General features: G+C 40.5%; 1 protein-coding gene across 6 annotated transcripts in view; it reads right to left on the bottom strand.

Annotated features, from left to right (window-relative positions):
- Positions 1-27506, bottom strand: part of ATP8A2 (ATPase phospholipid transporting 8A2) — a 347902-nt gene that overhangs the window by 33281 nt on the left and 287115 nt on the right. For all 6 annotated transcript variants that reach the window (XM_071804368.1, XM_065830605.2, XM_071804354.1 and 3 more), the window contains one exon: positions 3703-3791. In XM_071804368.1, coding sequence (XP_071660469.1) covers positions 3703-3791 — 89 coding nt within the window. The remainder of the gene's footprint in view (positions 1-3702; positions 3792-27506) is intronic.

Raw genomic sequence — 27506 nt, forward strand, 5'->3', positions numbered from 1 at the left:
GAGCTAACCTATCCACATGCTTCTCCGAAAACAAATACTAAGATATGGTATTACAATTGCCTCAGAGTCTGAGCTTGCTCCCATCAAAGTCAAGTACAAACGTTCCATGGACCACTGGCAATGGAACTGGATACATAATGACTTTTTCACAATAGCACATTATTAAATTTTGATACACGAAAATACAGGTAGAAGTCTTAACTTTTATCTTGTACTTTACAAGTGACCCTAGATGCATGATCAGTCCTCAATAAATTATGTAATCTTGTGTTCAATGTTACTGTTCAGCTAAAATTTGATGTGTTACATGAAGGGAAACTCACCTTTCCCTCCCACCATGGACCATAAGAATAAGCAAAGTGTTATCTTTCTATTTTTGGGTGGTCCTTCCCCTTCCAAGCCAGTGAAGTGCACAGCTTCACTTTGCTGCCCTAGGAGGATATTTAGGGGGTGTTCAGGAAGCCAGAATCCGCCAGGGAGAAGTGTGGTTACATTCATAAACTTTTCCCAAACCCGATGACACACCTACTCTGGCTCATTATCCTCAATATCATTTTAGGAGTCTTGTGCTCCAGAGAGTGCAAACATGTACAAGAATGGGAAAAGCTCCTCATACATTCTCTCTTATTTGCACTGCAGAGCTGCCAAGTGCAACATGCCTCTTCCCCCACGGTAAAAAAGCTACATGAAGATTTTGGTAACGACTGGAAGCATCAGGATATTTTTCACTGTAACACTAAATACTGAGACACCAATTATTAATAAATTCTTGCCTTCTTGCCTAACTTTGCTGGAATACACTCTGTACTTTTATGATTCCCACATAGCTTTGTGGCTCAGCTATTTTGAGACTTCCTAGCACCAGCGACATGTATCCAAGTGACATGTGCCAACTGTGAGGAAGCACTCACCTTATAAAGCTCTGTTCATTTAAACGGTAGCACAACTGGGACTTTTATAAGGCAAAAACTAAATCCAAACCAAGCCACTGAATTCAGGGTAGTGGACCAAAGTTAACAATGTGGTATTGCAGCCAAGCATTAATAATAAGCTTCCTTCTTTTTTTAAAGAGAATTTTCCACATTTCCTTGATTCACTTAAAAAAAGTAAATATTAAAGCCTAGAGCAGCAGAGAACATGGGAGATAAGAAGTATGTTGACAACTGCAGCCTATGTAACAAAGGGAATACATAAAACTAGCGCTTGTTTCTGGCATTACAAGTTTTAATAGTGGATGCAGCACAGCAGTTTAGAAACTAAGATTTGTATTGGTTCAAAACACACTTTCCTATCCATTTTAACCTTCTTCCAGACAAAACCTCTGTACTGCATTTATTTCTAGCAGTATTTTGTACTGAAATTAGGCATGTACCTTCTGGGTCAGATGGATGCTCTTTCTGCAGACATATGCTCCATGTCCAAAAGAAACTGAAAGGGATAAATTCCACGACCAAGAGAAGTCAGAGCTGCTGGAATTTCATGGCCAAAACCAGATTCTGCTGATTTACAGACAGCAACGTGGTGTAACCACTGCTGTGGAAACGTGCCGGCTGATTTCCAGAGGCCTTGGGCTCAAGTTTTGAATGGCAAGCCTCTTGGAAAGGAAACAGACTTTTACTCCTTCCATATGGCAGTGCTGATAGCTGTGTCATTTCATTTATCCTAGTTAAAATGTTAATGGTGTTAATTTTTCAGTGATGGGCTAAAACAAAAAAAGTCCTGCTCAGAGAACAGATTTTTTGCTTAATGTTGATAGGAGCCTCCTGTTTAAAATCTGCTGGCAAAATATTTACTCTATCAATCATAAACGTTTGTCTTGAGAGCTTCACAATCTCTGTACATTCTCGGTCTGAAGCACTGAAAGGATTATGTTGCTGAGATTTCTCTAAGAAATATTAAAGAACTGGCTGAGTCAGTAACAGAGTTTTAAATGATTAATAGCTGAGGATGAGCCTGCCTCGGTCTGGTCTATTTTAGAATTCTTGAGTCATTTTTGCCAAGAACTGACAAGAACAGAGGACAACTTCAGGACATTCAACTATCATGAAAACATTTCAAAAACTAAAGCGTAATCTTGAACACCTAAATATATATTTGATCCCTGATGCTGCAAACCGTTTGGCTCCTATTCAGCTTTAACCAGAAAAGTAGTCCCACTGACTTCTAAGCAAGTAATTTTAAATAATGCCTGACACAGCAGCAGGGCCTGTTATGCTAGAAGAATTCTAAGATTTTTTTCAGAGCTTTAAAAAGCAGGTCAAAGAGACAGCTAAATATCTAAATTTAAACATTTTGGCCTCGGCTTCAGAATTTTAAAATAATTTTCAATTGGAGAGTTTCATTAGTGTAACAAAAAAAACCCTCCAGTGTGTTAGACTATTAAAAAAAATCACAGTTTGGCCTGAACAGAAATTTTACATTATGACACCTAGTTTTAATTTTAGCAGTGTAGCTCATGAAAGTTCAAGTGAGGAAGGAAACAGGAAAACATTTAAGTAGTACCACTGATTGGTATATTTGCATAGTACTTGTTTTAATTTAGCTGTGCTATCAACTCCATAGGAAGAAAAAAGATTTTAAAAAAATACGCATGTGACCTCATTTATCCTTTTACGCCAGTTTTTGAAACGTACCTGTGTTTGGGCAACTTTCTGCTTTTTTCAATATTTTTCGCATTTCACGGTAAAGAAGATTGGTGGACTTGGCAGTGTTAGGTTTTTGGTCAGTTTATGATCTTAAAGGTCTTTTCCAAACTAAATGATTCCATGATTCTAAGAATCTCCCTTGGCTGACCAGCTACTCATTCCTGGAGCAAAGTGTTACACAATACAAGCCTTCCACTTTGAGCCTTTGTGACATGTGTCAAACTAATCTATGTTTCCTCTCCACTCCAGCTAGGATCTGCCTTTTTGCCCAGGTTGGAATGGTCAAAAGGACCAGCCTTTGGTGCTTGAGACACTTAAAGCCAAACTGAACAAGACACCAGAAATTCTAAATGAAAACTCTACTTCTGGATTCCAGGTTGCAATGGTAGAGAAGGTAAGTTGCTTCTCCTTAAATCCAAGTTCTTGAAATTGCTTGCCTTCTGCAATGCATTGAAACCATGGATTTTTGAGAGAGGGAGATTACACAGGCTTGTATTTCCCAAGGGTTGTTCCTCTTCTCCGGGCAGTGAAGGAATCGTTAAGACTTCACTGCAGCCATAGAGTGCAGAGTATTGCTCTTCTCTCAGTTACGGCCTGGAAGACCCACTGCTGAAGGAGAACCTGGAGAGCAGCTGATAAAGAACTGGGAGCTCACGAGTATGGATTAGAATGCCATATTTTTACTTTCTAAGTAACCTTAGCCAAATCAAGCAAATTATCTCCTCCTTTTTAGAAACAGAAATTGGACATCAGAGATTTCCTATTTGCCTTTAACTAAAAGTTAGACAACACAAATACTCATAAAATGACACACCTTCATTACTCAGACAAGGTTGCCTCTTGCAAATTCAGGACTATTCATTCCCTCACATTGCTGGTTGCATTGGCAAGGGAGAAATGACTCTCGCTTGACTTTGATCAGAGGTTTTTCAAAGAAGTATCACCATTTTGCATTCACTGAAAGGCTCCATAATTCTTTACAGAACAATACTGGACTGGACAATCTGTGCACACAGAATAATTTCTGTAACCCCGAGAGGACCGGTTCGGGACTTACGCTGTCCATGCCACATCTTTAACAAGGCATGCAGTGGGCACAAGAAACAAGCCGAACCAGAAGTATCCACATCTTAACACCATTCCAGCCTGTGAAGAAAACAAACAAATAAATCATGAGTATTTGCAAGCCATTACATGTTAAGTGTTTGTTTCCAAGGAAAAGGTAGAACAACGGCATCCATGATCTGGGTGAAGTTGAAACTTGGCAGTCGTGGGGAAGTCTCATCAACTCTTAACAGATGTTAGGCCTATGATTAACAAATAGAAACGGCATTTCTCATTGTAACCTTTCCTTATGGTCTCAAATGCCTTAGAAATTTCAGAAAAAACGAGTGTTTTGACCAAATCCTCCACTGACATTAATTTGTGGATCCAGGCAGACTCATTTTCACTAATGAAGAGCAATATTATTATATTTAGCTTGCACTTTTGATTATCTTTTGTGCCCTTTGCTTTTTGCTCTTTCTACCCACTGTTCTAGATCTCTGACCAGCATCAAATTGACATTAAAAAAACGCATTTATCATTAGATGTTTCACTTAAATACAGCACTTCCTGTTCAAACTACTGCTGCCTGAAACCCAGGGTGGGAAAGATTTGCTCCTGTCCTGCAAATGGCCCTTTTTACAAACAAAGAGCTCAAAGTTTATATTTGCGTTTTTCTCATTGTTGTAATGCTTGAAGAAAAAGTTCGCTAGGATTTGAGAAGGAAGATATCTGGAAACTCTACAAGTCCCAGCAGACACAGAGTTATGGAATAAAGTTGAAATATAGCATTATTTACAGGAAAGCTATTGTAGGTCATCAGAATCTTTTACAGATGAATTAATAGTACGGTCTGGGTTTGCTACACAGAAGACTTGAGGTGACCTCACCACCTCTTGCAGGCACACACACACTTCGCATAAGAATCATTCAAGTTCTCTAATACATTAGAAACAGAAAGGTGGTGTTTTTTTTCTGTAATCACTCATGTGAACCACACAAGTTAAACAGGGGCCAAAAGGTGTCAACAACCTTTCCAGTGGCTACCCACATTTTGCTCTCCTGTCAGTTATGGACACAGCCACATCCCTTCCCCAAAACCTTCACTTCTCACTATTTTACATGCCACAGACATCACACACAGTATCTACCGATGTTCACACGTGTCATTGTAACTGAAGGCAGGGATGCCAACAGCACCAGACAGCAGGCTGAAACAGCTGCATCCCCCTGTCAGGCAGGTACACAAGGAACAGCAGGTGGCAGTGCCCAAGTGTCAGGGTGTTTTTACAGGCAAACACAGCCACAGAACACTGAACCAAACAAAACGCCCAGTAGCCTTGGAAATACACCATGCGAAGACAAAATTTGTAATGGTAATCTTTGGAAGACAAACGTAGTTGGTCACAACAGAAGGTACTTGCACCACTTGCTACAGTAAAGCTTCCAAAAAGAGAAAAGCCACATTGCATTGCCAGGATGCCCATCCAGCACCTTTTCTGGTGTTGATCTCCGTTTAAACTTGTCCAGAACTCAAGTCATATTTAACAGCAGCTTGCCCTTGGATTGTCAAGTAGTGAGCACTTTCAAAAGCGTTTTTCACTTTTAAATGTTAAATCCCGCATGCCATTGCTGGACTGACAGATCAGTGGTAAATCTTGTACTGAAACCAAGAGCAAGCTAGACTGTGCTAAAACATTTACGGACACTTTGCCACCCACACAGACAGTAAGCAAACACATTCCAGTCCCAGAATCAGCTCTCAGTTATTTGTGAGCCTTCATGTCTCCCTTCATGCGAGAATGTCAGAAGCATATGGACAGTTTTGATCTATGCTTATTTAAGAAAAAGGATATGCAGGAATAAGAGGAAAACCATAACTTTATTGTTAGCCAAAGAGGTGAACTGTAATAACACAGTGGCAAAACATAATGAGATTTATCCTTGTGGTGCTTTTTTGTTTGTCTGTGACCCTGCAAGTGCCAGCAGTCTAATCACATCAGCATTTCCACTGACCATCCCTCCGTTGCCTGTGCTAATAAAGGGCCATAGCATTCCATATGTATCTTCTGCTATTTTTGCTTCAAATATTTTATGTTCCACTTTTTTTGCTTTTCTAGCTGAAAGCAACTTGACACATTTTCAAACTGCAGAACAATCCAAGTATGTATTCAATAGAAGTTTATATGTAATTATTGTTGTTATAAATGTTGGCATCTCAGTCAATGGTTATGAATTTGAACACCTCTTATGCTCAGCACAACACCAAAAAAAAAACCTCAAGACAAATACTTTTTGACTGCAATTATGCATTTTACTCAAACATTAAGTCCAAAAGCTGCACCATAACAGTAAAACTATTCATCTCCTCTGAACCCTGCCAGACACTTCACTTTACTACTGGCAAACCTTTTTCCACACAAGCCTCTAAACGGATTTTACTCCATTCCCTATGTCGGGAATCTGGAAGGCTTCTTCCTTGCTTATCTCTGGTTTCCTCATAGAGTTACATGACTTCTGTGTTGCCTGACAGCAAACTGGTTTGTCTTGCACGCAGAGCTCTGCCCCTGAACTCTGCCTCCTCTCCACTCACAGAACAGGAGCTCCTCAGCAGAGGATTCACAGAAACCACCCAACATGTTCTGGGGACATCCACAGACAGCATTTTTAGGCTGTTCTCCAGCTTGTGGGATAGGGGGCTGGCTTATGAACAGAAGCTATAGTAAGAACACCTATATATCACAGCAAAGCCTTCCTCAGGCTTCCCAGCTGTTGCTGTGCTCCATGCCAGTTGTTCGGCTCTTCATGGGAGCAGTGAACACAGCTCTGTAATCCATCCTCAGTGAAACACGGCATTTCCATACCCAGTCCCAACGAATACCACCTTTCAGCTATCGGTTATCTCCCCCAGATAAGAAAAGCAGAGCTAAAGAGGAATCACCACCATTTATTTTTTCTTTTTTTTTTAAGAAGGTCACAGGAGGAAGAATAGAAATAGTTTGTTTTTTAAACAAATTCAAAATTTGACCAGCTCTGTCATCACACAGGCCCCACGAAACAAAACCGAGTCATTTTTATTCTGTCTACTGATGTAAACATTAGTGACTAGCACATCCAAAGCCAACTACCAGAAACCATTAATCACCTGGCACCCCAAACCCACTTGAGACTAATGCAAGTCCTCCGGCTGAAGACATTGCAGCTTAAACTGCTGCCATCAGCAGGCTGCCTTCCAAGAACAGTCGAGGCTGTCACAGGAAAATCGCTCATTTTAGAGGAGTGATAACATTTGTTAAAATGAAAGAATGGAAACAAGAAAGAAAAACTTAACTCCAGTTATGTCACAATGGAGGATCAAACAATTTAGATCCTGATACCCTTAACCTTCCAAACTGGTTTTATAAGGTTGGTTACTTGCTTTCTTTTAAACACAGTAAAAAAGCAATAGTACCGGCCAGTCAAAATGACCAGAAGATCTGCACTGTACCATTATTTTAGAAAGCCCAGGTTAAGGGCTTTGTTGCTGATGTTGGTTGTTTGTTTTAAATCAAGGAGACGCTCTACACAAGCATATCAGTTATGGAATAGATTCTTCAAAAAAAATCTTAAATACCAATATGGAAAACGTGTCAAACTCTTCTCTTCATTTTACTATTCTTTTTTGGTACCCAAGTAAGCATTGGTCTTAGTTCTACTGTAGTGATGCCACTATCTTAAACAACTTCAAAGGAGAACAAGGCCAGAAGTGCCCAGGGGTGGGAAGTCAGATATCCAGACTGTTTTGGTATTCTCATCACAGCATAGTTAGACAAATACTAGGGACCACTAAATGATTCAGACAAACCACACAAGGGTCTCAATCATATCATTCAAGACAAGTGACACAAAATTTAAATTCATATTTTGAATAATAAAGGCTTTATATTACTTCCTTTCCTCATATGTACATGCAACCTAACTCTGATAAAAAATAGACAGCAAAAGCATAAGATCGGGATAGAAACAGCTGGCTTTATATTTAAAGTGTGCCTGGATCCTGCTCATAGTTGTCTCCACAAGGCATGGATAAGGACCCCATAAGCTGCTCTATTATGGTTTCATATTAATTCAGTTCCAGCTTTATACAGTAGGGATCAAAGTCCAGCCTTCAGTCAGGTGATGACAGTGAGATCACTTAGGTCCCCACTAGTCAAATCTGGATGATAGCACAGCATTGGCATGCCTTGGGAAAGGAGGAGAGAGCTAGAACATGGACACATGATTATCGTGAAGGATTCACATATGACAACAGCACAAGAAATGTTCATTGCCATCACTGAGATACTATTGATCTAGATATCTATGACACTGAAGGATCCAGCTTGCAAGTGACGTGTAGCTGGAGCTGCAAGTGCAATTCCAGAAGCCTCTGCCCTCCTGTTCCATCAGCATTGCCTCCATAACAAAAGCAGAAAGCAGAGCATCACCCACAGGCAGTTAATCCCACCTTAAGGAAACCACCTGAGACACACCAGGTAGGCATCTCCGCCAGTAGCTCTCCTCCCACCCTTCTCGACCCGTGGTTTGGTCTGAGCACAGCACTGGAGAAGGGCTAAAGCTGGGGCAGAGGAATCCCAGTTGGTCACTCTGCTCCTGTCTCATGTTAGGCAAGTGCCCTGCAAGCATGTTTGGTTTTCATTCGATGAGGACAGTTTTCTCCAAAGCCAGCACAGTGTATAGACAAATACATTTTCCTCGATGAGAAGCTCAGGCATTAACACTGGGACACATCACATAAATGTTCCTACTTTACTCTGGAAACTCCCAGATTGCAGTAAAGATCTACTTTCATTTGCTCTGTAGATTCAATACGGATGATTCAGAAACTGCTTTAAGGGTCTAGGAAATATTGGAAAGGAAAACACATTCTATCCCAATCTTTAAATTGTTGTGCTCTTAGTGATGTTGCACCTTAGACAACTTTGCCATGGATTTTTTTTTTTTTGTTTGGGCTTTTTAAAATGCTTTTCATGAGTAAATTTGAAGCCTAACTAGTAGGAAGAGGAATAGATTCCATAAATGAAAAAACTATCCCAAATAATGAAAAATATCACTGTGCAAACTCCTCTGCAAATATCTGATGCATTTATACAGTTTGCACACCATTACCCAGCCCTGTTTTCCTTTACAGAACTGCACCATGCACCCTCTGCATATTCTGGGTCTTCTTGAGACTGAATGTTTTAGTGCCAGCACTGGGCAGTTTTCTTCTTTCAAAAGACCTAGAAGTTTAATCTTGAAAGGGTAAAAATATTAAATCCTTATCAACCAAGTGGTTGAATAGATCTTAAGGAGACATAAACACATGCCATGCAACAACTGGAAGAGACAGTGTCATAAAACAACCCATTTATAAATTATTCCGAAAGCATCCACTAACAATGGCTTTCTCCCATTTTAAATGATAAAACAGCATTTGTCAGATTCAGTCAAAACCTCCTACTGTTTCTATTAGCTTACATGGAATGACCAGTATCTCCACCCCTTGCAGTTATACTGTGCAAAATATACAGATTCTGTTATACTTACTGTATTATGCAAAGATCCTCGAAGTGCTACAAATACTACACCAACCTTCTAGATCACGTACTTTAAAATCCAAGTGCAGAGAGATGACACAGGGCTTGCTCATGGTCACACGAAGCAACTGCAGAGCTGGGTGGATTGCCCAAGTCCCTCAATTAAATCATACTATACAGAGACTGAGCCTACTGGAGCCCAACTATGAAGTGCAATCAATATCCAAGAATGAGGTCTCAAGGATTTTCCCTGTGCATATTGGAACATAATCTAGCCTCAACACGAGCCGACGCTTAAGAACTGTTCTGCTCAATGCAGTCGTAGCCAGCCCAGGCTGGCCAGATTTACTAAATTCAGGGCTGACAAGTGTGATCGACAGATTTACCAGCTCCCTCTTCAACAAGCATCTTGGCTGGAAATGCACCTGAAGAATAACCCTTTTGGATTAGAGGCAAAGTGTTAAAAAACGAGGCAGTGGAATTTGATTTCCCCTCCTGCTTACACCACTGGGAGTCAGGAGTACCTCAAACGAAATGAGCGGAGCTCCACCACTGAAAGGCTGGCTGGATATTTCCATGTCTGCAACAAAGATGTGCAATGTTTTCCATAATGTAAGAGTTTTCACTCTAAAATGACTCAGATAAAAACAATGACCTCACTGGCTGGCTGGATTTAACACAATGACACATTGGTCCAGTCTCAACCCTATTTCCTCTCTCTCCCAGTCTCCTCTCGTACAGCCGTATCCCCCTGAGAGTCGCAAAAGGAGAGGAGAAAAAAAAATCAGATACCTCACTCAGATATTTTACTCCTTTTCCTCAATTTTGCCAGTCATACTTAAAACCATATGGAAGTCTAAAGTAAGATATCCATCCACTGTCTAGCTTCCATGACATAGTTTATCAAGCTTACAGGTAATTTTAATGTAATACTTGGACTTAAGTGTAGGGAGAGACAACAGGAGAGGTACTTCGAGCAGAAAAGAAAAATTCCACCACAGTATCACAGAGGCATATATTCGGCTTTCCTAGTAAAGCCCAAATAATTTTGAGATATAGCTCTCAGGCAAGAAGCTTTCTGTTAAAGAAGCTGCTAGTCACAATGGTTAAAAGAAAGCATGAAAATACAAACTGAAGTACAGAAAATCCAGAAAAATATAATCGCAAGTCAAAAAAGACCAGTCACTTGCTTGAGGTTCTTTCATGATCAGAACGTTCCAGGAATCGGCAATATTGTCCTGGTTTTGTTAAAAACAAGTTTCTCTTTTAGTGAATTTACCTGTCAGCTAAAGCCTTCATGTTAGCTGCATTTTCCCGGAGAACCCAACACATGTTTTGGTAAACCTAGCAATGGAATGCAAACTTATTGATAAGCACGGATGGACATCTCACGAGAGGGGCAACGAGAAAACTGATGACCGAGAGACTGACCAACGGTGTATAACATTCCATTCACGTGAATACTTCATATAAAAGCGGGAGATCACGAGTATCTCGGCCCTTTTCCTTTTTTTTTCCTCATGGCTGACATTAGGAGAGGACCTTGCTGGTCGTCCCTGTGAACTGAGGCCTAGTGAGAGACTGAATCCAGCTCCGGTTGGCTACAGAGTCTAATCCAGGACTTTGGGTGCTGGCTCTGCAGTTGCTGAGTCTTACAAGATTGGTTTTGTATATTTTGTATTATTTTCTCTATTCTTATTAGTAGCATTAGTAAAATATCTTTAACTTTTCCAACTCCCTTCTCTCTGTCCTTCTTTCCCTCCCGATCGCCTGTCCTGAGTGGGAAGGGGGGAGAGGGAGGGGCAAAAGGGGGAAGTGGGGGGAGAGGAGGTTAACAATACATCTGCCAGGGTTTGATTGTCACCCCGCAATCTTAACCCTCGACAAATATAAACCTACAAAACCAAAAATTAGTATCTTCAAGGGGAAAAAAAAAAGCCAAACAACTTCATATACACTGCCATGATTTTAGAGAAACTACTTAGAGCTGTAGCATCACAGAAGCACAGTCAAGTCCTCCAATCTTCCACTCCCGTTTATTTTCTTGTTAGGAACTACTTTTCCATAATGGAGAAAAACAGCAAGGTAGCAACCTATAGTTATTGTTTTCTTAATATAACTTACAGGAATTAATATTTAAAACATAAATGAACATATTATTGGCCGAATGTGTCCCAAAGGGTGTTAATAAGCTCTGTTCTGTGTTAACTAAAAACATATTCTACATATGCAGCCTCGCCTGAAAAAAAGATTGCTGTATCTCATTACATAATTGGTACACAACACCACCAATTAAACAAGGAGCCTGCCTATGTTACTCTCCATTATCCTCTGATAGCAGAGAATTAAGAAAATAAATCAGATAGCAGTTTAATTTGATTTTACGGTTCACTGGTAGTATAAACTGTGATGCAATTTCATGTAGCCTATCATTTATTTTTCATTCTTGGTTACATTAAGCTCAACAAAAAATGTAAATGAATGTTTCTTCAAAGTCATTTGGAGAAGACTGTTGGTTAAAAATTGGTAGTAAAATCATGCTTGATGTAAAAGGATATGAGTGGTTTCTTGAAATTTTATTAGAGAGCACAGATCTCATTAACCAAAGAATCTTCTCCTTGATGTGGATGAAATATCCCAGTAAACCTTCAGATAGACAGCACCAGGTGCTAATTATTCTTCCTGGTTACAAAAACCTAAAAATACCATTCTGTACTAGCCTGAGCTCCCCCAGGACAAATTAAAATGACTGAAAAAAACTCATTCATCCCTCTAAACACATTCTTGGGGACCATGAACACCTTGGAAAAAAACTGATGCAGAAGGCAGTGTTGATGGCATCCCAGATTTATTTTTTCCTTACCTGAGTCAGGCTTGATACCACTCTGAATAATAAGATAGTTTGAGTTTGCTGAGATGTCTGCTCTTAGGTGGTTATGCAACACAATATAACACCCTTTTATTGTAGGTGAAGATGAATCGACACTGCGGATGCAGGAGAGCAGGCCCATGGGAAGTTACCTGTAGCTGGGTGTGAACTGCCATAGCGCTGGAACTTCACTGAACCCCAGTAAAACCTGCACGAAACTGCTTCCCACCCAGCACAAAAGCAACGTCACTCTTGCAGACGTTTATTAAGAATCTTTGCAGTTTTTCTTTCCTTCCTCCACAAATGAAACCAACACAGGCATGAATAGAAAGAACAAAGTAAATTTGAAACAGTAACTTTGATAAACCTGACAATGAAACAGTTTGTCCACTGTTTCACGCACTTTAGTATAAACTTCTACTCTGCACATAAAAATAAATTTATCCTTTACGTTACATTTCTCCTTTTGAAGTCATATTCAGCATGTAACCACTCTGGGTTTAGTGCCTATAACTTTTTCTGTTCAGGTTTTAATAGTAACCACTCTTGTATAGTAGCTGCCCTTATTTAATAACTGTGCCTTTATCATGAAAGCTGCAGGGGAAAAAAAAATTAAATTTTACAGAACCCACCTTTGAATTTAAACTCCAAGGGAATAATTATGTTTAGCCAAGTTACTCTTACAAAAAGAGTCAGAACCTTCAAATTTCCTGACTTTGTGTGTTGAAATTTTCTAACTGTGCTCCTGCAACAGCACTGGCTTCAGCACAAAGCCCACACGTTTCCAGACCCTTCCTCCTCCTCAGTACTAGCAAAGTAGCATTCCTGAGCTAAAAGGTGTTCTACCAAGAGCAGAAAAATCACTTTGAGGAACCCCGGTCTTATTCCACCTCTATCACAGTTCCATGGGCACATGTCCTAACCTGAGAGAAAATACAGAAGCCTCAGGGAAGTGTTTTGAAAATAATTTTTAAACAACTGTTTTAGTTGCATATTGAAAAACAGTATTTTTTAAATATATGTATTAAATAATATATCCCCATCTCAATTATTTTACTCACTTCAAAAAAAAAAAAAATCTTTGAAGTTTGCATTTATTCCTTTTCTATTTGTCACTTAGTGTGTCTTTCCGCCAAACATTTTGTGCTTTTTTAGACCATCTCCAGAAGAGGGATTAAAAAATAAAATATAAACCACATTAAGCTACACTACTAAATATTTCAGGTAAGTATAAGTAAGTGCCTGTCCACTCACCCAGACCATCTAAACAATCTTGCCTTGAGTGAAGCTGCTGACCAAAACTCCCATTCTACAGCACATACAAAGATCTGGAAAGACCAGTGGCAAAACTTTCATCCATAATAGTTCAGAAACAGATTCTGCACTTTGTCCCCACATCTGGCAAATAAGTTCACTTTAGCAAGACTGCTGCTCTCCAGAGATGGGCCGCACAGGCAGCTTGTTGGAAAGTTCTGGAACTCTGCACACGGTTTGCTGCTTGCAGTGAGCTACAGCACTGGGACACACAAATGGAAAGCACTGTGGTTTTTGATGGTTTGCTTATAAACCTATTTCCTGATATGGATAACACTGTTCCCCATGTCTTATATCTTGGAGATTCCTTAATAGTTCAAGAATTCCAGAAAATGGCCGATAGCCACACAGCATGAATTAGATCTCAAAACTGCAAGGCTCAGGGGAAGAGATATTCTCCAGTTTTTCAGCCCAGGGTCTAGGCTTATGAATCTATGAGCAAGCTGAATTCAATAGCAGCTGAAGGTACATCACTTCCATACAGAAGACTCCGCATTCTGCAAAACTATATCCTGTAAACTCAATTTTCTAGATCTTCATCTGTTTTCAATCTGTTATAGCAATACTTCCCTTGAATCAGATAACAGTCATTACTTACCCATGTTATATTTCTCCAGAATGAGCAACTTACTAGCTCAGTCACTACATATCCACTTGAGATTTTACCTTCACTCAGCTACTATACCCAATGGTTATGTTCTTAAAGCATATCCTGAATGTAGTTAGCTCAAAGTTTTTGCCACCATCATACTGTCCCTCCTGAAGGTCCTAAAGACTTCAGGTTATTTCAGTGCAACTGCAGTTCAACTCAGATCAATGCAGTCTTACTACAAATGGGCACTTTTCCCCATAAAACCTTGATTCTTTCCTTCCTTTTAAGTCCCAGGGCAGTTTATTTCATTGCTTGAGCACATATGACCTCTTCATCTTTGTGCATTGCATTATCATGTACAAAGTACACATGCAATCATCCCCACCAAGCTCTCTTGCCAAAACCTAGAGATGCATCCTATCTCTCCCTTCTCCCTTTCACCTTCTACCAATATCTTCATAACAATAGCACAAAAAAATCATAATAATGATTTACATTAATTCTCTTTTCCATATCACAAATCACAGCTACAGATGCCTGCTCTGAATCTATAAATAAATGAATTGCAGCCAAAATTTAGCTTCCCAGCCCACAGGGATGCCTGACAAGCCTCACGGGCATCTGGTGCAGTATTTGATGTCTGAAGGGGACACCTCATGCCATGGCAGATATCGGCCTTGTTCACCTAGTGCCACCTCTGTTTTCATGGCAGATTTCTGGGCATTCAACATTCAAAACTCAAGAGCCAGAGACAAACCCAACAGCTGAAGGCAGACAGTCCCACAGGAAACATTCTCTTCATCACAAAACATTGTCAAAACAACAGGATGACCACATGCACAGGCCACATGCCCAGAGGCTCTCCTGGACACCCAGCCCCAGGCGGGCAGCGCAGCCACCTCCTGCCCCTCACCCTTCCCGGCAGGGAAGGCCAGAACCATTTTTAAGAGACCCATATTGCCAGCTTCTTGGTTGGGAAGAACACTGTACAAATACAACACCATTTGGTGCACTAACTTTATTATATTGATTTATAGTTTCCCTTTAATTAAAAGTTACCAGGAAAACATTTGTTTTTGATTTAGACACTCAAATCCACCAAGACCCACTTCAGCTGACTCCTCAGCACGGGTCCAGCAGGCCCCGTCTGCATCTCCACAATGAATGACTTCCTCGAAGGCACAGGCCAAAAACCCCCCCAGACCGTTCCCCCTCACCCCGACATCTGTTCGGCATCCTGGCCGGGCGGTGGGACACGGCACCCGCTCCCAGCCTGGCCACAGATGGGTAAACACACCAGCGCCCGCCCTGTGATTGCAGCTGAGAGCTCCGGACATGGAGCACGGTTCTCATTTAAAGCATTCGTAACGTCGAGGAAACACCTGTTAAGAAACTACCCAAAATAAATTTACCACAAGTCTTTTAAGAAAGAGAAAAACCGTGATTGACAGCAGCAGCACGAGATCCAACAGCAGCAGAATGCAAAGCTCCATTACAAACCCCGACCAATTAAATACATAAGCAGCACCATTTTTCATTTCAGGGTAGCAGTTACTATTTCATTTCTCATCTTCCACTTAAAATACATGCTCTTCACACTGGAAGGCTGAAGTTCGACCTATATCAACCTGGTTTATTTTCTTCTGTGTGCAAAAATCCTACAATGCCACGTTGTGTGTAGTTTTAAAAGAAATCCCCATACAGATACTCTTTAAAATCATGTCAGCAGCACATCATCATGAACAGTTTTGAAATAGTTTTCAGCCTGGCTAGTGAAAAAGGTGGATGGTGATATTCTGCTTAAAGCCTGCAAGGCACAGTAAAGGAAAAGCAGTCATTTTAGAATTAATGTTAAAACAGTAAAAGTATTGAGATTTTCCGAAGCTGTATCAGTGGAATCAGAAGCAAACTCCAACGTCTTTTAAGCCTTTGAGGATCAGAGACAACTGGCATTTTTAAAAAGCTTACCAGCAACCTTTTAACATAAACCATTGTTCTCCCCCTTTCAGGACTCTGGAGGTTTACCTCAGCCCATGGCAGGGACCTCCCTCTCCTCCCTGTTTGCACATCTGACCAGCGATCACACTGCAGGCCACTTACTAATGATAGTGGTATTTTTCAAGAAGACTTCAGCAACTTTGGAGCATGGGTCACACTGATGTTCAAGCAGAACTAGATCAAATATTTACAATAACTTGCATTTCCCAGTTTCTTTCTATTCAGGGCTCTCCAGCAAGAACTATGCTTCTTACTAATTTGTGCATGACACCATGCCTGTGAGGTAGGAGATTTTATTTCTGATACTGTAGGTATAGAAAACCAACACCCACAGCAATTAAGGCAGCTTTCCCTACACCAGACAGCAGTTTTGGGTGAAGGGCAGGTGAAGCCAGCTCCACCAGTGAGTTCCTTGGGAACACAGAGTGGCTGGAAAGGGGCACCCACAGCCCTGTTGCTGTGCCTGCACCAGAGAAGAACAAAAGCTCTGGGCACAGCACAGTGGGCTGCACAAACACTCTCTTTGTCTGAGCCAGACTTCCTCACCAGATAACCTCTGTTTGTTCAGATTTTCAAATTCTGCTTGGTCTAGCTTGATCAAGCCTTTTATCAAAGCTTCAGAAAATAAGGTGCCACAGCATAAGTGGGAAAGGTCCTTACACAGGAGAGTAACCAGTTAGATAACACAAAACCAACAGCAGGACTAAAAATGTGGTGTTCTTAATGGAGAGAGATCATCATACAGATGTCCGTGCCACGATTTATGCCAAACAAGACATTCAGAGATGGTCTAGGAAAAAGGGTAAATAGTAAGGCAATAGTTTGAGAGGATATCATCTCCCTCAGAGAGCATATGAAATAATAAAAACTAATCAGAAAAAAGGCAAAAGGACTTCTTGTGCAATAAAATAAATTTCAATGTCTTTAAGTGAAAAGTGATAAGACATGGGGAAAGTGATAATAGACAGCTGTAGGCCTAAGGATGCAATCCTGTTAGCCAGTATCCAAAAAAAGCACTTTGAGTGTTAGCGCTTAAGAGGAATGAGATAGAAGAAACCTGAACATTTTGCTGCTATAAAAACCCCTGCACCTCATGTACATGCTCCCTACCCTCCAAAAAGGACACTGAAGAGTTAGAAAAGGTTGCAAAGAAAGGCAACAAGAATAATCAGAGTATGATATAGATTCAATATGAGTAATGACTAATGCGATGACTTCCCTTTTTAGGAACATGGAGAAGAGAGGATATAAAAAAGCCTGTAAAAACAAGACTGGCGGAAGGCAGTACAAGGACTGGGGACACCAGACCATACAGCCAGTGGCAGGTTCAAAACCAGTTAGAAGTAAAAATGCTTTCACAAATATAGACAGGGATTCCTACAGGTTGTTGTGGACTAGAGAGTGATCACATTACTTGAAAAGGTTAATTTGAACTTAAAATTACACTGCTTCCTGGTAGAAAAAGCCACTGAGGTTTAATAAATAGAAAAGTATTGTTTCTGGGTGTTGAAATCCCAGAGCTGCTTAGAGCTGGGAGACTATACCACAGAAGGACCATTACACCCTTTTTTTCTGTTCTTAAACTCTTAATTCATCTGCCACTGGGCATTGTCACAGCCAAGGCAGTAGGTTAGATAACTATATGGGGATGAAATATGCATTATTTAGATTACCTTGGTTGGACACTGTAGATAAAGAAGCTACTGAGAGCACCAGGGAGAAAACTTTGTCTCTATCATGACATTAAATCAATTGGGCAAGACTGAGAGGACACAGAACAGAGAGGGGCCCAATCCCCTTAACACTGCACTGGCCCCTACCGCTCTTCTTACCCTTACATCTCCCAGATCCCTGTAGAACTCACTCCTCCACTGCTCTCACATTACATTTTACAGTCTCATAATTCTGTGTTCATCCTTCATGCGGTGGCACTCAGTGAGACCCAGCCTGCTGGAACGCCTGACTCGAGAAGATGAAGAGTTGATCATTCTCTGGGACCATCACTGATCTGTTTCTTCTAACCCACTGAGCATGCGTAAGGTCTTCTGCACAGGTACCTAACAGATATTCTAGTGAACAATCCCATTGTCTCAAAATGGTGAGCATGTGGCATCATTACACACTGCTGCTTTCTCCCTCACTCTCAGATGGGGGAAACTAAGGCTTTGTGCATGTAAGAGCTGGGATCTGACTAGCTCCTCTGCCAGCGAGGCAAGGTAGCTGCCAGTCTCAGTGATACTTAAATCCACTGCAGGAGTTGTCTGAACCTTTGAGTTTTGCTTAACAGACAAGTAAACTGATGATAAAACAATGTGCATTTCAATCAAAAAGTGAAAGCAAGAAAAGTAACTATGCAGATATGCATGACATAGAGCTCCTGAAAGAACATTTCAGCAGAGGAAAACCAATGCCAGAGTGCCAGGCTGTAGGGTCCAGTTCCTTAAAAAGTGACAAATTTTCAGCCCACAAAACCACACGTTGTGGCCAGCTTCGCCTTCCTACTGAACTTGCACTGCAAGGTGAGGCTTCGCAATCCCTCCCAGAGAACTATTCCACTTTCCAAGGCACAGAACTGAGCAAAGGTACAGAGACATAGTCTGGGGTAAGTATTCTAAAGAGTACCGTTGTATCCCCTCCTCCTTAAAAACACACTTTCCAGCATGTCTGGGACCAGCATTTCTATGGAAAGGGGTGATTTGGAGCACATTCTGAGCCCTCAAATCAAAACCCAAAGTCCCTTCCTCTCCTCCTTTGCAGACAGCCACATACACACAGAGGAAGAGACGGATGCTGAGAATCTGGGCCGAGCAGTAAAATATTCACAAAACAAATCCCACAACCATACATAATTGAGTAATCCAGATTTTGGCTTACTCAGGTTTATGAGAACCAAACCAGCATTTTAAATGCTGATTTTTTGCTCTCCTTTCAGTTTAACGAAGCTTGCCTTCGGCTCACAAGCCTATCAAATTTGAGACTTATTTTTAAGATAACTGACCTGGAGAGTTTTCCTACCTGTTCTGCCCTTAAAGTATACCCCAAGTTCATTCACTCATGTTTTACTACATGCTTGACAGCAACATGGAAAACATATCAGAGGAAAAGACTTTTTTTTTTTTTTTAAACTGATAAACATTAGCTACACCAAATAGTGTCAACCTCACTGTAGACTCAAGGTGTCTTCCTGGGAGGCTCAGGATCAGGTGAGACAGTCATCTTTACTCATATGTTGTGCTCTCCTATTTCTCTCTCAGCTCTGAATCGGGGCTTTCTGAAAGGGCTCCTGGCTCCCACAATAAACCAATTTGCTACAGGCAGCAGAACCATTATCAAAGACCTCATTACAGTTGTCAAAAGCTGGAGCTATTCTGCAACTGACAGGAAAAATGTGGGTTTGCAACACCAACAAATGCATCCAATAGCTTCTCGAGTCTCCAAATAGGCCAGGAATTTTCCAGGAAAAAATAATCCAGAATATTTATGCTAAATCTCTCCCATCCCCCTTCCAAAAACCCCTTAAGTCAGCAGGGAGGTATTGTTGAAGCAGAAAAGATTGCTAAAATCAGTATAGCAACAAGGTAGCACCATGCTAATGAAATACTTCTGCTTTTGCACAGGCCAAACCGGATTATAAGCCTGTGGACTAAGGAAAAAAAAAAGGTATATATATAGAAATACAGCTCTGAAGTCAAATATTTAAAAGAGAGAAGATTCTGAAACTCTTTTTTTGGTGCTGTTATTACATTCCAGATTGTTAACAAAACAATCCAAGAGAAAAAAAAAGAAACAAAACACAAAGGCGGTGCAGTGTGGAAAGGAGAATATAGCTAGTAGAAGATTTAGAGCACCAATTCCTTATTAGTGGTTGAGATTCATTCAGATGGGATACAGTTCTAAAGCCCTAGGGATTCACACATCCCTGCCTCAATTCAAGGCACTAATAACCAATCAGTAGTTTAGATAAGACTTTATAAATATTTAAAATTTTTAATCTTTCAAGTGCCAAGAATAACATTCCCCATCATGTCCTTGCCTTTCCCACAGCAACAATGATGAGATTTCTCATCTGGCATTGCTGGCACCAGTGCAATGTCAGGTGGTTTTAGTAGTGGCAGTCAATTAACTTTAAAAGTTACATCTAATTGATCCATTTCCTGCTCTGATAAACAATTGTAAACAAATACTTTTCTTCAAAGGAGGAGCTTTGTTCACAAATTAAAAAAGGAAAGGGGCCATCTGAATCATGCTGGCCATGGTTGTGTCAGGGGGTTTATTATAAACACTATTTTTAGGGTTCTAAATGAGTGATGTGACATTAAATATAACAAGTCAAATTCTTCCCCTGTTTAACATGACACTGGGGCTTCCTCACAAGGCAATCCTTGCTTTTTCTTTTTTTAACCTCTTCTCTGTTACTGACACCACTGTGTGTGTGTATTTACATTGTTTTGATTTTCCTAACCTGTATTTCGCCTTTGTACTTTCTGCTCATTTTTGGACCGGGAAGCTCACTACCTCCCTTCACTTTTGCCTTAATCAGGTTCAGACTCCGATTCCCGCACCTCAGCAGAACAGCCACCCTATCACAAAAACAAAAGCCAAATCACTTCTGTTTCTGTTTGCAATTCCCATTACAGACAGACACCCATCTCCACCATTTTGATAAACATGTGTTTTGTGGTCATTTTCCAAACCTTCCAAAACTTAAGCAGGGAAAAATTTTAGTGTAAATTTTAGGCTTTTATGCTGATTTGAAAAAGGCCACAACACACAGTTATTTGCAGTGTATCAACTCCTCCATAACCCCTACTGAAAAGCCATGCTACTAGCTACACTTCCCCTTGCACATCGCCCCCCAGAATTTTCTTTCCTTGTCCACAGAATGGAAATTGTAACACAATGATCATGATGATATTCACTTGCTTCTAAATTATTCCACATCCAGTGATAAAGCATGCTACAGAAATGCTTAATTATATTTGCTACTACTACATCATCCTCTGGCACAGAGCCAGAAATTCTTAAATTTAGAAGATTAAAATTGTCACTGTCATTTCATTAGCTAAAACATTTGTTAAAGTAATTAGGAAAGGACAGTCTGTTTTAAAATTTTTGTGTTTGATACCATGACATATCTTAGTTCAGGAGTTCAAGTCTACTTTTACTAAAATTCACAATTCACACATCACTCAAGCGAAGAGATCAAGTGATTGATTTCTATACACTGTCAGCTGCTATGTCTGTTTTGACAGAATTCATGGTGTTTCCACATCCAGTTGCCTTAACTAACATGGTTACAACCTAAGACAGCTATTATCATGCCAATAAAGTTTCTAGAAATGATCCTAGCAACATATATTGATAATGCATTTTCAGGAGTTACGTCCCTTCTGATAATTTCCCAGTTCAGACATTCTGTGTTTTACCTGACACAGTTTTACAGAGAGGAAATCAAACCAAAATGCAAACTTGCCATCTAAACAACGTAACAGGACCCTGTGTGTCATTTGGCAATCAAGTTCCAGGGCATGCTCCTAGAACATGCTCCTATGAGCCTGAAATGACAATATCCAAGCTCTTTCACCAAGCAGCAAAAAAGCTGCATCTTATTTACTAACCCAAGAGTTTAAGTATGATAGTCCAGGACTAACACTGTCTGAAAAGATATATACACACACAGAATCAATTATGAAACATAACAAGTCAGAGGAGAAAGCACTGAAAGTAAGCCAAAGAGAAATGAAATCTTAAAATAATTATCAGACTTCAATCAACTCCAGGAAAACAATCTAGTAACACAACTTAATGCCTTTCATTTGACTGACAGTGTTAGTCAAGTGCAAAAAAGAGGAGTCACTGCCAGGTGAGGAGGAGTTAGCATACTATCATCATGTCATCACTATCACAATAGTCATGTTCCTTAGAGAACAAACAGGAAAGTGTAACATGGGGGAGCTCATGTATTGAAAGTAACTGGCAAACAAAAGGGAAGCAAACAAGGCTAAAACAAATACGAAATGCACAGAAGACAGCTGCTGGAACCTCCTGTAAGAGACAGCACTGCTCTCAGCTGCTGGCTAAGCTTCTGCTGTTGAAAGCACATCAAGAGTCTTGAGTTCAGTCCCACTAACAGAACCCAAGTTTTTTAACCTCTCCTTACTGGGGGCAGACTCCAACACTTGCTGAGGTGTCAGCATCGGCCTGGTGGGATTCCTGGTTAGGCCTGTCTGCAACACTTGTTAGTGCTACATGGAAACGCTCAAACAAGATCTAAGTCAGCGCATTCCAGCAGTAGAAGCTGAACAACAAAGTGTTCATGCGTTCAGCAAGTTTGATGTACCTGAAAGTCACAGAAATCCCAAGAAACCATTGCCTAGGGAAGCCAGTCTGCCTAGGCTGTTTGCTGCCATGCTCATAGTTCAGCAATCCAGGAGCAAGTTCCCCCTCTGACAGGCCTTCCTCTAGAGTGCCTCTCTAACTGGTGACACAGATGTCACTATTCCCCAGGTCAACCTTAAGTCTTAAACCATTCAAAGAACAAGTTTCATATATGTGTGGGAATTAAAAAAAAAAAGTGGAAACATGTTTAAGCTATAAATGGGAAAACAAATCGCAAACAGAATAGCCCTATTTTCAGCTAAGATCATTACCCCCTTCTACTCAAGATACCACAAGAACTTGTAAATACTTTTCATCAGATTGAATAGAAATTCGTAGATTTCTATGAAGAACAACCAAGATGAGATTCAGGGAATGCATTGGAATGCCAGTGCAGTGGTACCATTAATTTTGAGGGTGTGTCTGGGTCATATTCCAAGTCCACATGGAGACAAGACATGAACATGCAGGTGACATTTCCTAGGTTCTGGTTTTCATGGAAATAAATGCTGGTGCATGGGCTGGAAAGGAACCACAGACTATTTCCACACGTTCCTGACCTGTACAGTCAGGGTTCCCTGAGCAGCATTCCCAAGAGCCCGTTTAGACACAGTCAGTGAAATCAAACAGCAGTAGAAAGTCACATGGTTGCGTTCTGTTCAAACTGGGCTATCTCTTGTTGTTCTCATCCTTGGATCATCAGTTCAGATTTTACAAAACAGCAAGACTGAAAAATTTCCTAATACAGGATTGAAGTTAATTTGGAGGCTGTTAAAGCAGAAAATGCATTCTATTTAGACCGTCATGATAAAGACTGCAATTTTAAAACACTGCCTAGCATATGTAGAAGAATTACAGTATGGAAAAGGAATTAATCTTAGTAATCCAGAGGGGAAGAAATAAAAGGAAACAATAAAATAAATTAACACAGGCAATCAAATAACTGGAAGTGCTACATAAAAGAACTGGTCTAGAAGGATATTTATAAATTACTCCCCTTTCTCAGAGGGTAACTAAATACCATGCTTCTGAAATAAATGAAAAAGCTATCAGAAGCTGAAACAGATGTATTACGAAGAAAGTGAAAACTAATAAACTCCCCATGTACAGCCTAATGGAACAGAAGGAAGTGAATTACAGGTATTAAAAATGCAAAACCAGAAGTTCAGTATAAAAGTCAGAGAAACTGCTGGATATAACTGGCCAGCAGGGCTGGGGGAGTTCCAGGCAAGCCTGGATGCTTCCTGGTACAAAGATCCTGTAGAGATATCAGTGAGGCTAAGAGCCCACAGAACTTGAAAGGCCAAAAGAAGAAGGGTCAGAGAGGCAATTAAACTAATACAAACACCAGAAGCCCCAAGACCACACAGGTTTTCAGCAGATCTTTATAGTAGAAGACCCGCCATACAAGGTACACAATCTCTCCCCACTCTGACATATCCAGAAATTGCAGCAGTTCACAAAACCAAAACTGAGGCCAGTCTAGCAGCGCAGAAATAAACACTATTATGAGTCTTGCACAGGCCAATCTTGTCTCTGAGGGAGGAAAAACACAACACCCTCTAAAAAAGTCTTACCCAGAAGAACAATGATCATCCTTCCTCAATCAAAATGGTCTAAATAATGAAGCCTCCTATGGAACAAACCATTGAGGGGGACATTGTACAAACCACAATAACAATAACATGTGGTTGTTATCTATCAAAAGTTTCTTTATGCTTACAGAGTGCTCTTTTCTGAAAAACTCTTTCTTGAAGATGGGGTTTAGAAAGAACTTACAGATGTTCATAACCATTCTAGACACCCACCACCTCCATCCCTCAAAACTAGCAGAGTGAACTTCACAATAGCTCAACTACAAAGAGAGGGAAGACACAGGCATCTGTGATTTCCTATTTTGTTATTCATCTTAAATGAAATCCTGTTCAAAAAAAACATCCACAACAAGAAAAATTCACCCACCAAAAAAAAAAAAAAAAAAACAAAAAAACCAGTTCCACTGTAACAGAATGAAGCAGAACATAAGCTTCTGCTCTATTCACATAATCTGATACGTTAAGCGCCTTCTCTGACTTGTAATATGAAAAATGTGGATGAATTTCAGTAACACTTGAAGTTGTAAGGCTTCCAGTTCCACTATAATTTTAAGTACCAGGCTGAAAGACTCTGTAATTAAACAGCTCCAAGACAGAGTTTGTGTGGTCTGAAGTTATCAAGTATGTACTGCTCTTAACCTTAGTCAGCTATATGAAATTATTTTCCTCATATTATTTTGAAAAGACTTGTGGGATTAAAAAAAACCCCACATTTTTCTTGGCTATGCACTACGGTAGTGGTTAAAGACTGCTAAAAATTGCTTTTCTGATTTGGTATATATCAGTTACCAAAAAGCATTCTAAACATGACTCAAAATTGGAATAATCAGATTCTGCTCTAAGAGTAAATAAACTCCTAAGAATGATCATGGTTCTTGACAGATTCCTTTGGAAAGACAGGATAACAATACCTATCAAAAGGCGACTGGGTGATTAGCAGCTCCCAGGAATTTTGCTGACCACAAGTTTTGAAGCAGAGGTTGAACAATAGGATATAACATACATATGTATTTCATTGTTTATTCCATCCAAGTATCTGAGTTGATGCAAAAAGGGAATTACCAGAGAAACACACATCCTTCACATGTGGGCTTTGCTACAGAGAAGAATGTCTTGGGTCTACTAAATCCATAAGACTTTTATCATCACACTACTTGGGCACAGAACAGACAGGAGAAAGTGTAAAACCCTCTGCCAACTCTTCTGAAGTGATAAAACATTAAAAATTAATACCTAAGATATAATATTAAAACATCAAATTGGCTTATCTATAACTGAAAATTTATGACAGACTGATGAGAGTTTCCAACTGCAAGGTATCTTGCCAGTCACTGAACTCACATTGCAGTGAAGTGTCATCTGAAGTATATTTAAAAAGCTTTCTCTTCACCAGCAAAGTGCTCTGCTCTGACTCCTGTGGCTCCTGCTGCATCACTTCAAGTACAGTCACATTCTGTTTTTCTCAATATGAAATTACTGTCAGTTTGTCACCTCATGAAAACACTTATCTCCTCCTTCCAAAGGAATTTCTATTCTCTGCCCCACCCTTCTTGCTCTACTACTGCTACTATTACTGGAAAGCTGTCCTGCAATTTCCTCACCCTGGAAAGCAGTTCTTCACAAGCACTCTTCAGCTGAAGTTTATACTGGCCTTGTTTAGATCCCTTTGTATCAACACTCTCCTTCAGCATTAATAATGTGGTTCCTTATTTGGTGCCTCATGTCCAGATACACGTATTTTAAGTAGAACTAATAACAGGAGAACTGCATTTTAAGTAGTATTTCCCTCCCATGTTTGCTCTCTTGCAATGTACAAGGGAAATTCTTAGTCTCTTCTGCCTTCCCTGAGCATTTGAGCAGTAACCCTTTACAACCTTTGAATTAACTTTTATTTCATGAGACTGCCCAAAACCATGAACACTATTATAAACTGAAAAAAAAGATACTGGAAAACTTTCTGCTTTTAGTTTACAAACTTAGAGTTAACTGCATGATGACAGTGCTGCATGTGACATTTTCATTCAATGATAAGAGGCTTATCAAACAGTTTGCTTTATCCTAAATTAATAAACCTGAAGCAAAAGTGATCACATCCTTGGATGGAAAACTACAGGAAAACTCTCTGTATTCCCCCCCAATCACCTTGATTGAAAATCACCAAGAGCACCACTTCCACAGAAAGGTTAAAAAGAAAGCAAGTGTGGTGATGTTCAGAGGACAGATATGGCAGGGACATGAGCACTGGGTTAAGATCTCTGAGAGAAGGAACAGAGGCCCAGTAAGCATCAACCTTGCAGGCTGGCAGAAAACAGAGACCTTCCTCTCTGTGGATGCAACGCAGACAGAGCCACTAGATGTGAAAGGTGTTAAATAAGAGGCAGGGTGAAAATCCAGCCCACTCAGCCACACAGATGTACCCAGTGGAGCCCTTTTGTCTACTAATTGGAATATACTTGATTGACAAAAACCCTGAACTTTCCACCCTGACAGCTACACAGCTGTCAACTGTACCATGAAATAAATGGAGAAGAAACTCAAGTAGACTCATAGAATAGTTTTGGTTGGAAGGGACCTTTAAAGGCCAGCTAGTCCAACCCCCTGCAATGAGCAGGGACATCTTCAACTAGATCAGGTTGCTCAGAGCCCTGTCCAGCCTGGCCTTGAATGTCTCCAGGGATGGGGCATCTACCACCTCTCTGGGCAGCCTGTTTCAGTGTTCCACCACTCTCAATGTAAAAAATATCTTCCTCATGTCTAATCTGAATCTCCCCCCTCTTTCAGTCTAAAACCATTACCCTTTGTCTTCTTGGAACAGACCCTACTAAAGCGATGGGCTTGGATATGAATTTGCCACCATGAGAGTGCCTGAGAACACAAGGAGGATCCTTGTACTTCACAGTCATTTCCAGGGTGTCCAAAAGCAGAATAAGCTCATCACCGGGCAGCAAGATCACTCACAGCCTGCCTTGTGTTTCCCACCGGTAATCACCCTTGGCAAGATGCAAGAAAGGACAAGGTGATGTTCCAAGTCAAGGAGAAGGCAGGTGTAAAAGTGGAAATCCCTGCAGCAAAGCCTGAAGAACGCATTGCAACAAGATCTCTTTGAAGCCAAGAACCTAGTGAACCATGGAGGAACCCTCCTCCCCCGCTGGCTCTTCCGGTATGAGACCACGTAGCAAGAGTGAACCCTCAGATTTCCTACTGGAATGCACTGTGTAATCAGAGGGACAGCTTAAAGGAGGCAGCTCCTCCCATTTGCAGCTCTGTGATGACTTTCTATAACTACCCAGTTGCTTTCATGGCAGAGTAGTATTAGGAAAATATTTGCTATATTTTTAGCTTTCTTTTATTGTAGCTTAGCAGCTGGATTCAAAGAGAGCCAACACTGTCTGATCAAGCTGACCTGTGTACGGATCAGTGACATGTGCTCTACGAACCAGCCATGAGCCCTCTAAGACATGATGAAAAGGGCCAAGTCAGGGATTACAGTTTTTAGAGTATAAATCCTCATGA

The sequence above is a fragment of the Patagioenas fasciata genome, chromosome 1, assembly GCF_037038585.1.
Source record: "Patagioenas fasciata isolate bPatFas1 chromosome 1, bPatFas1.hap1, whole genome shotgun sequence".
Lineage (NCBI taxonomy): Eukaryota > Metazoa > Chordata > Aves > Columbiformes > Columbidae > Patagioenas > Patagioenas fasciata.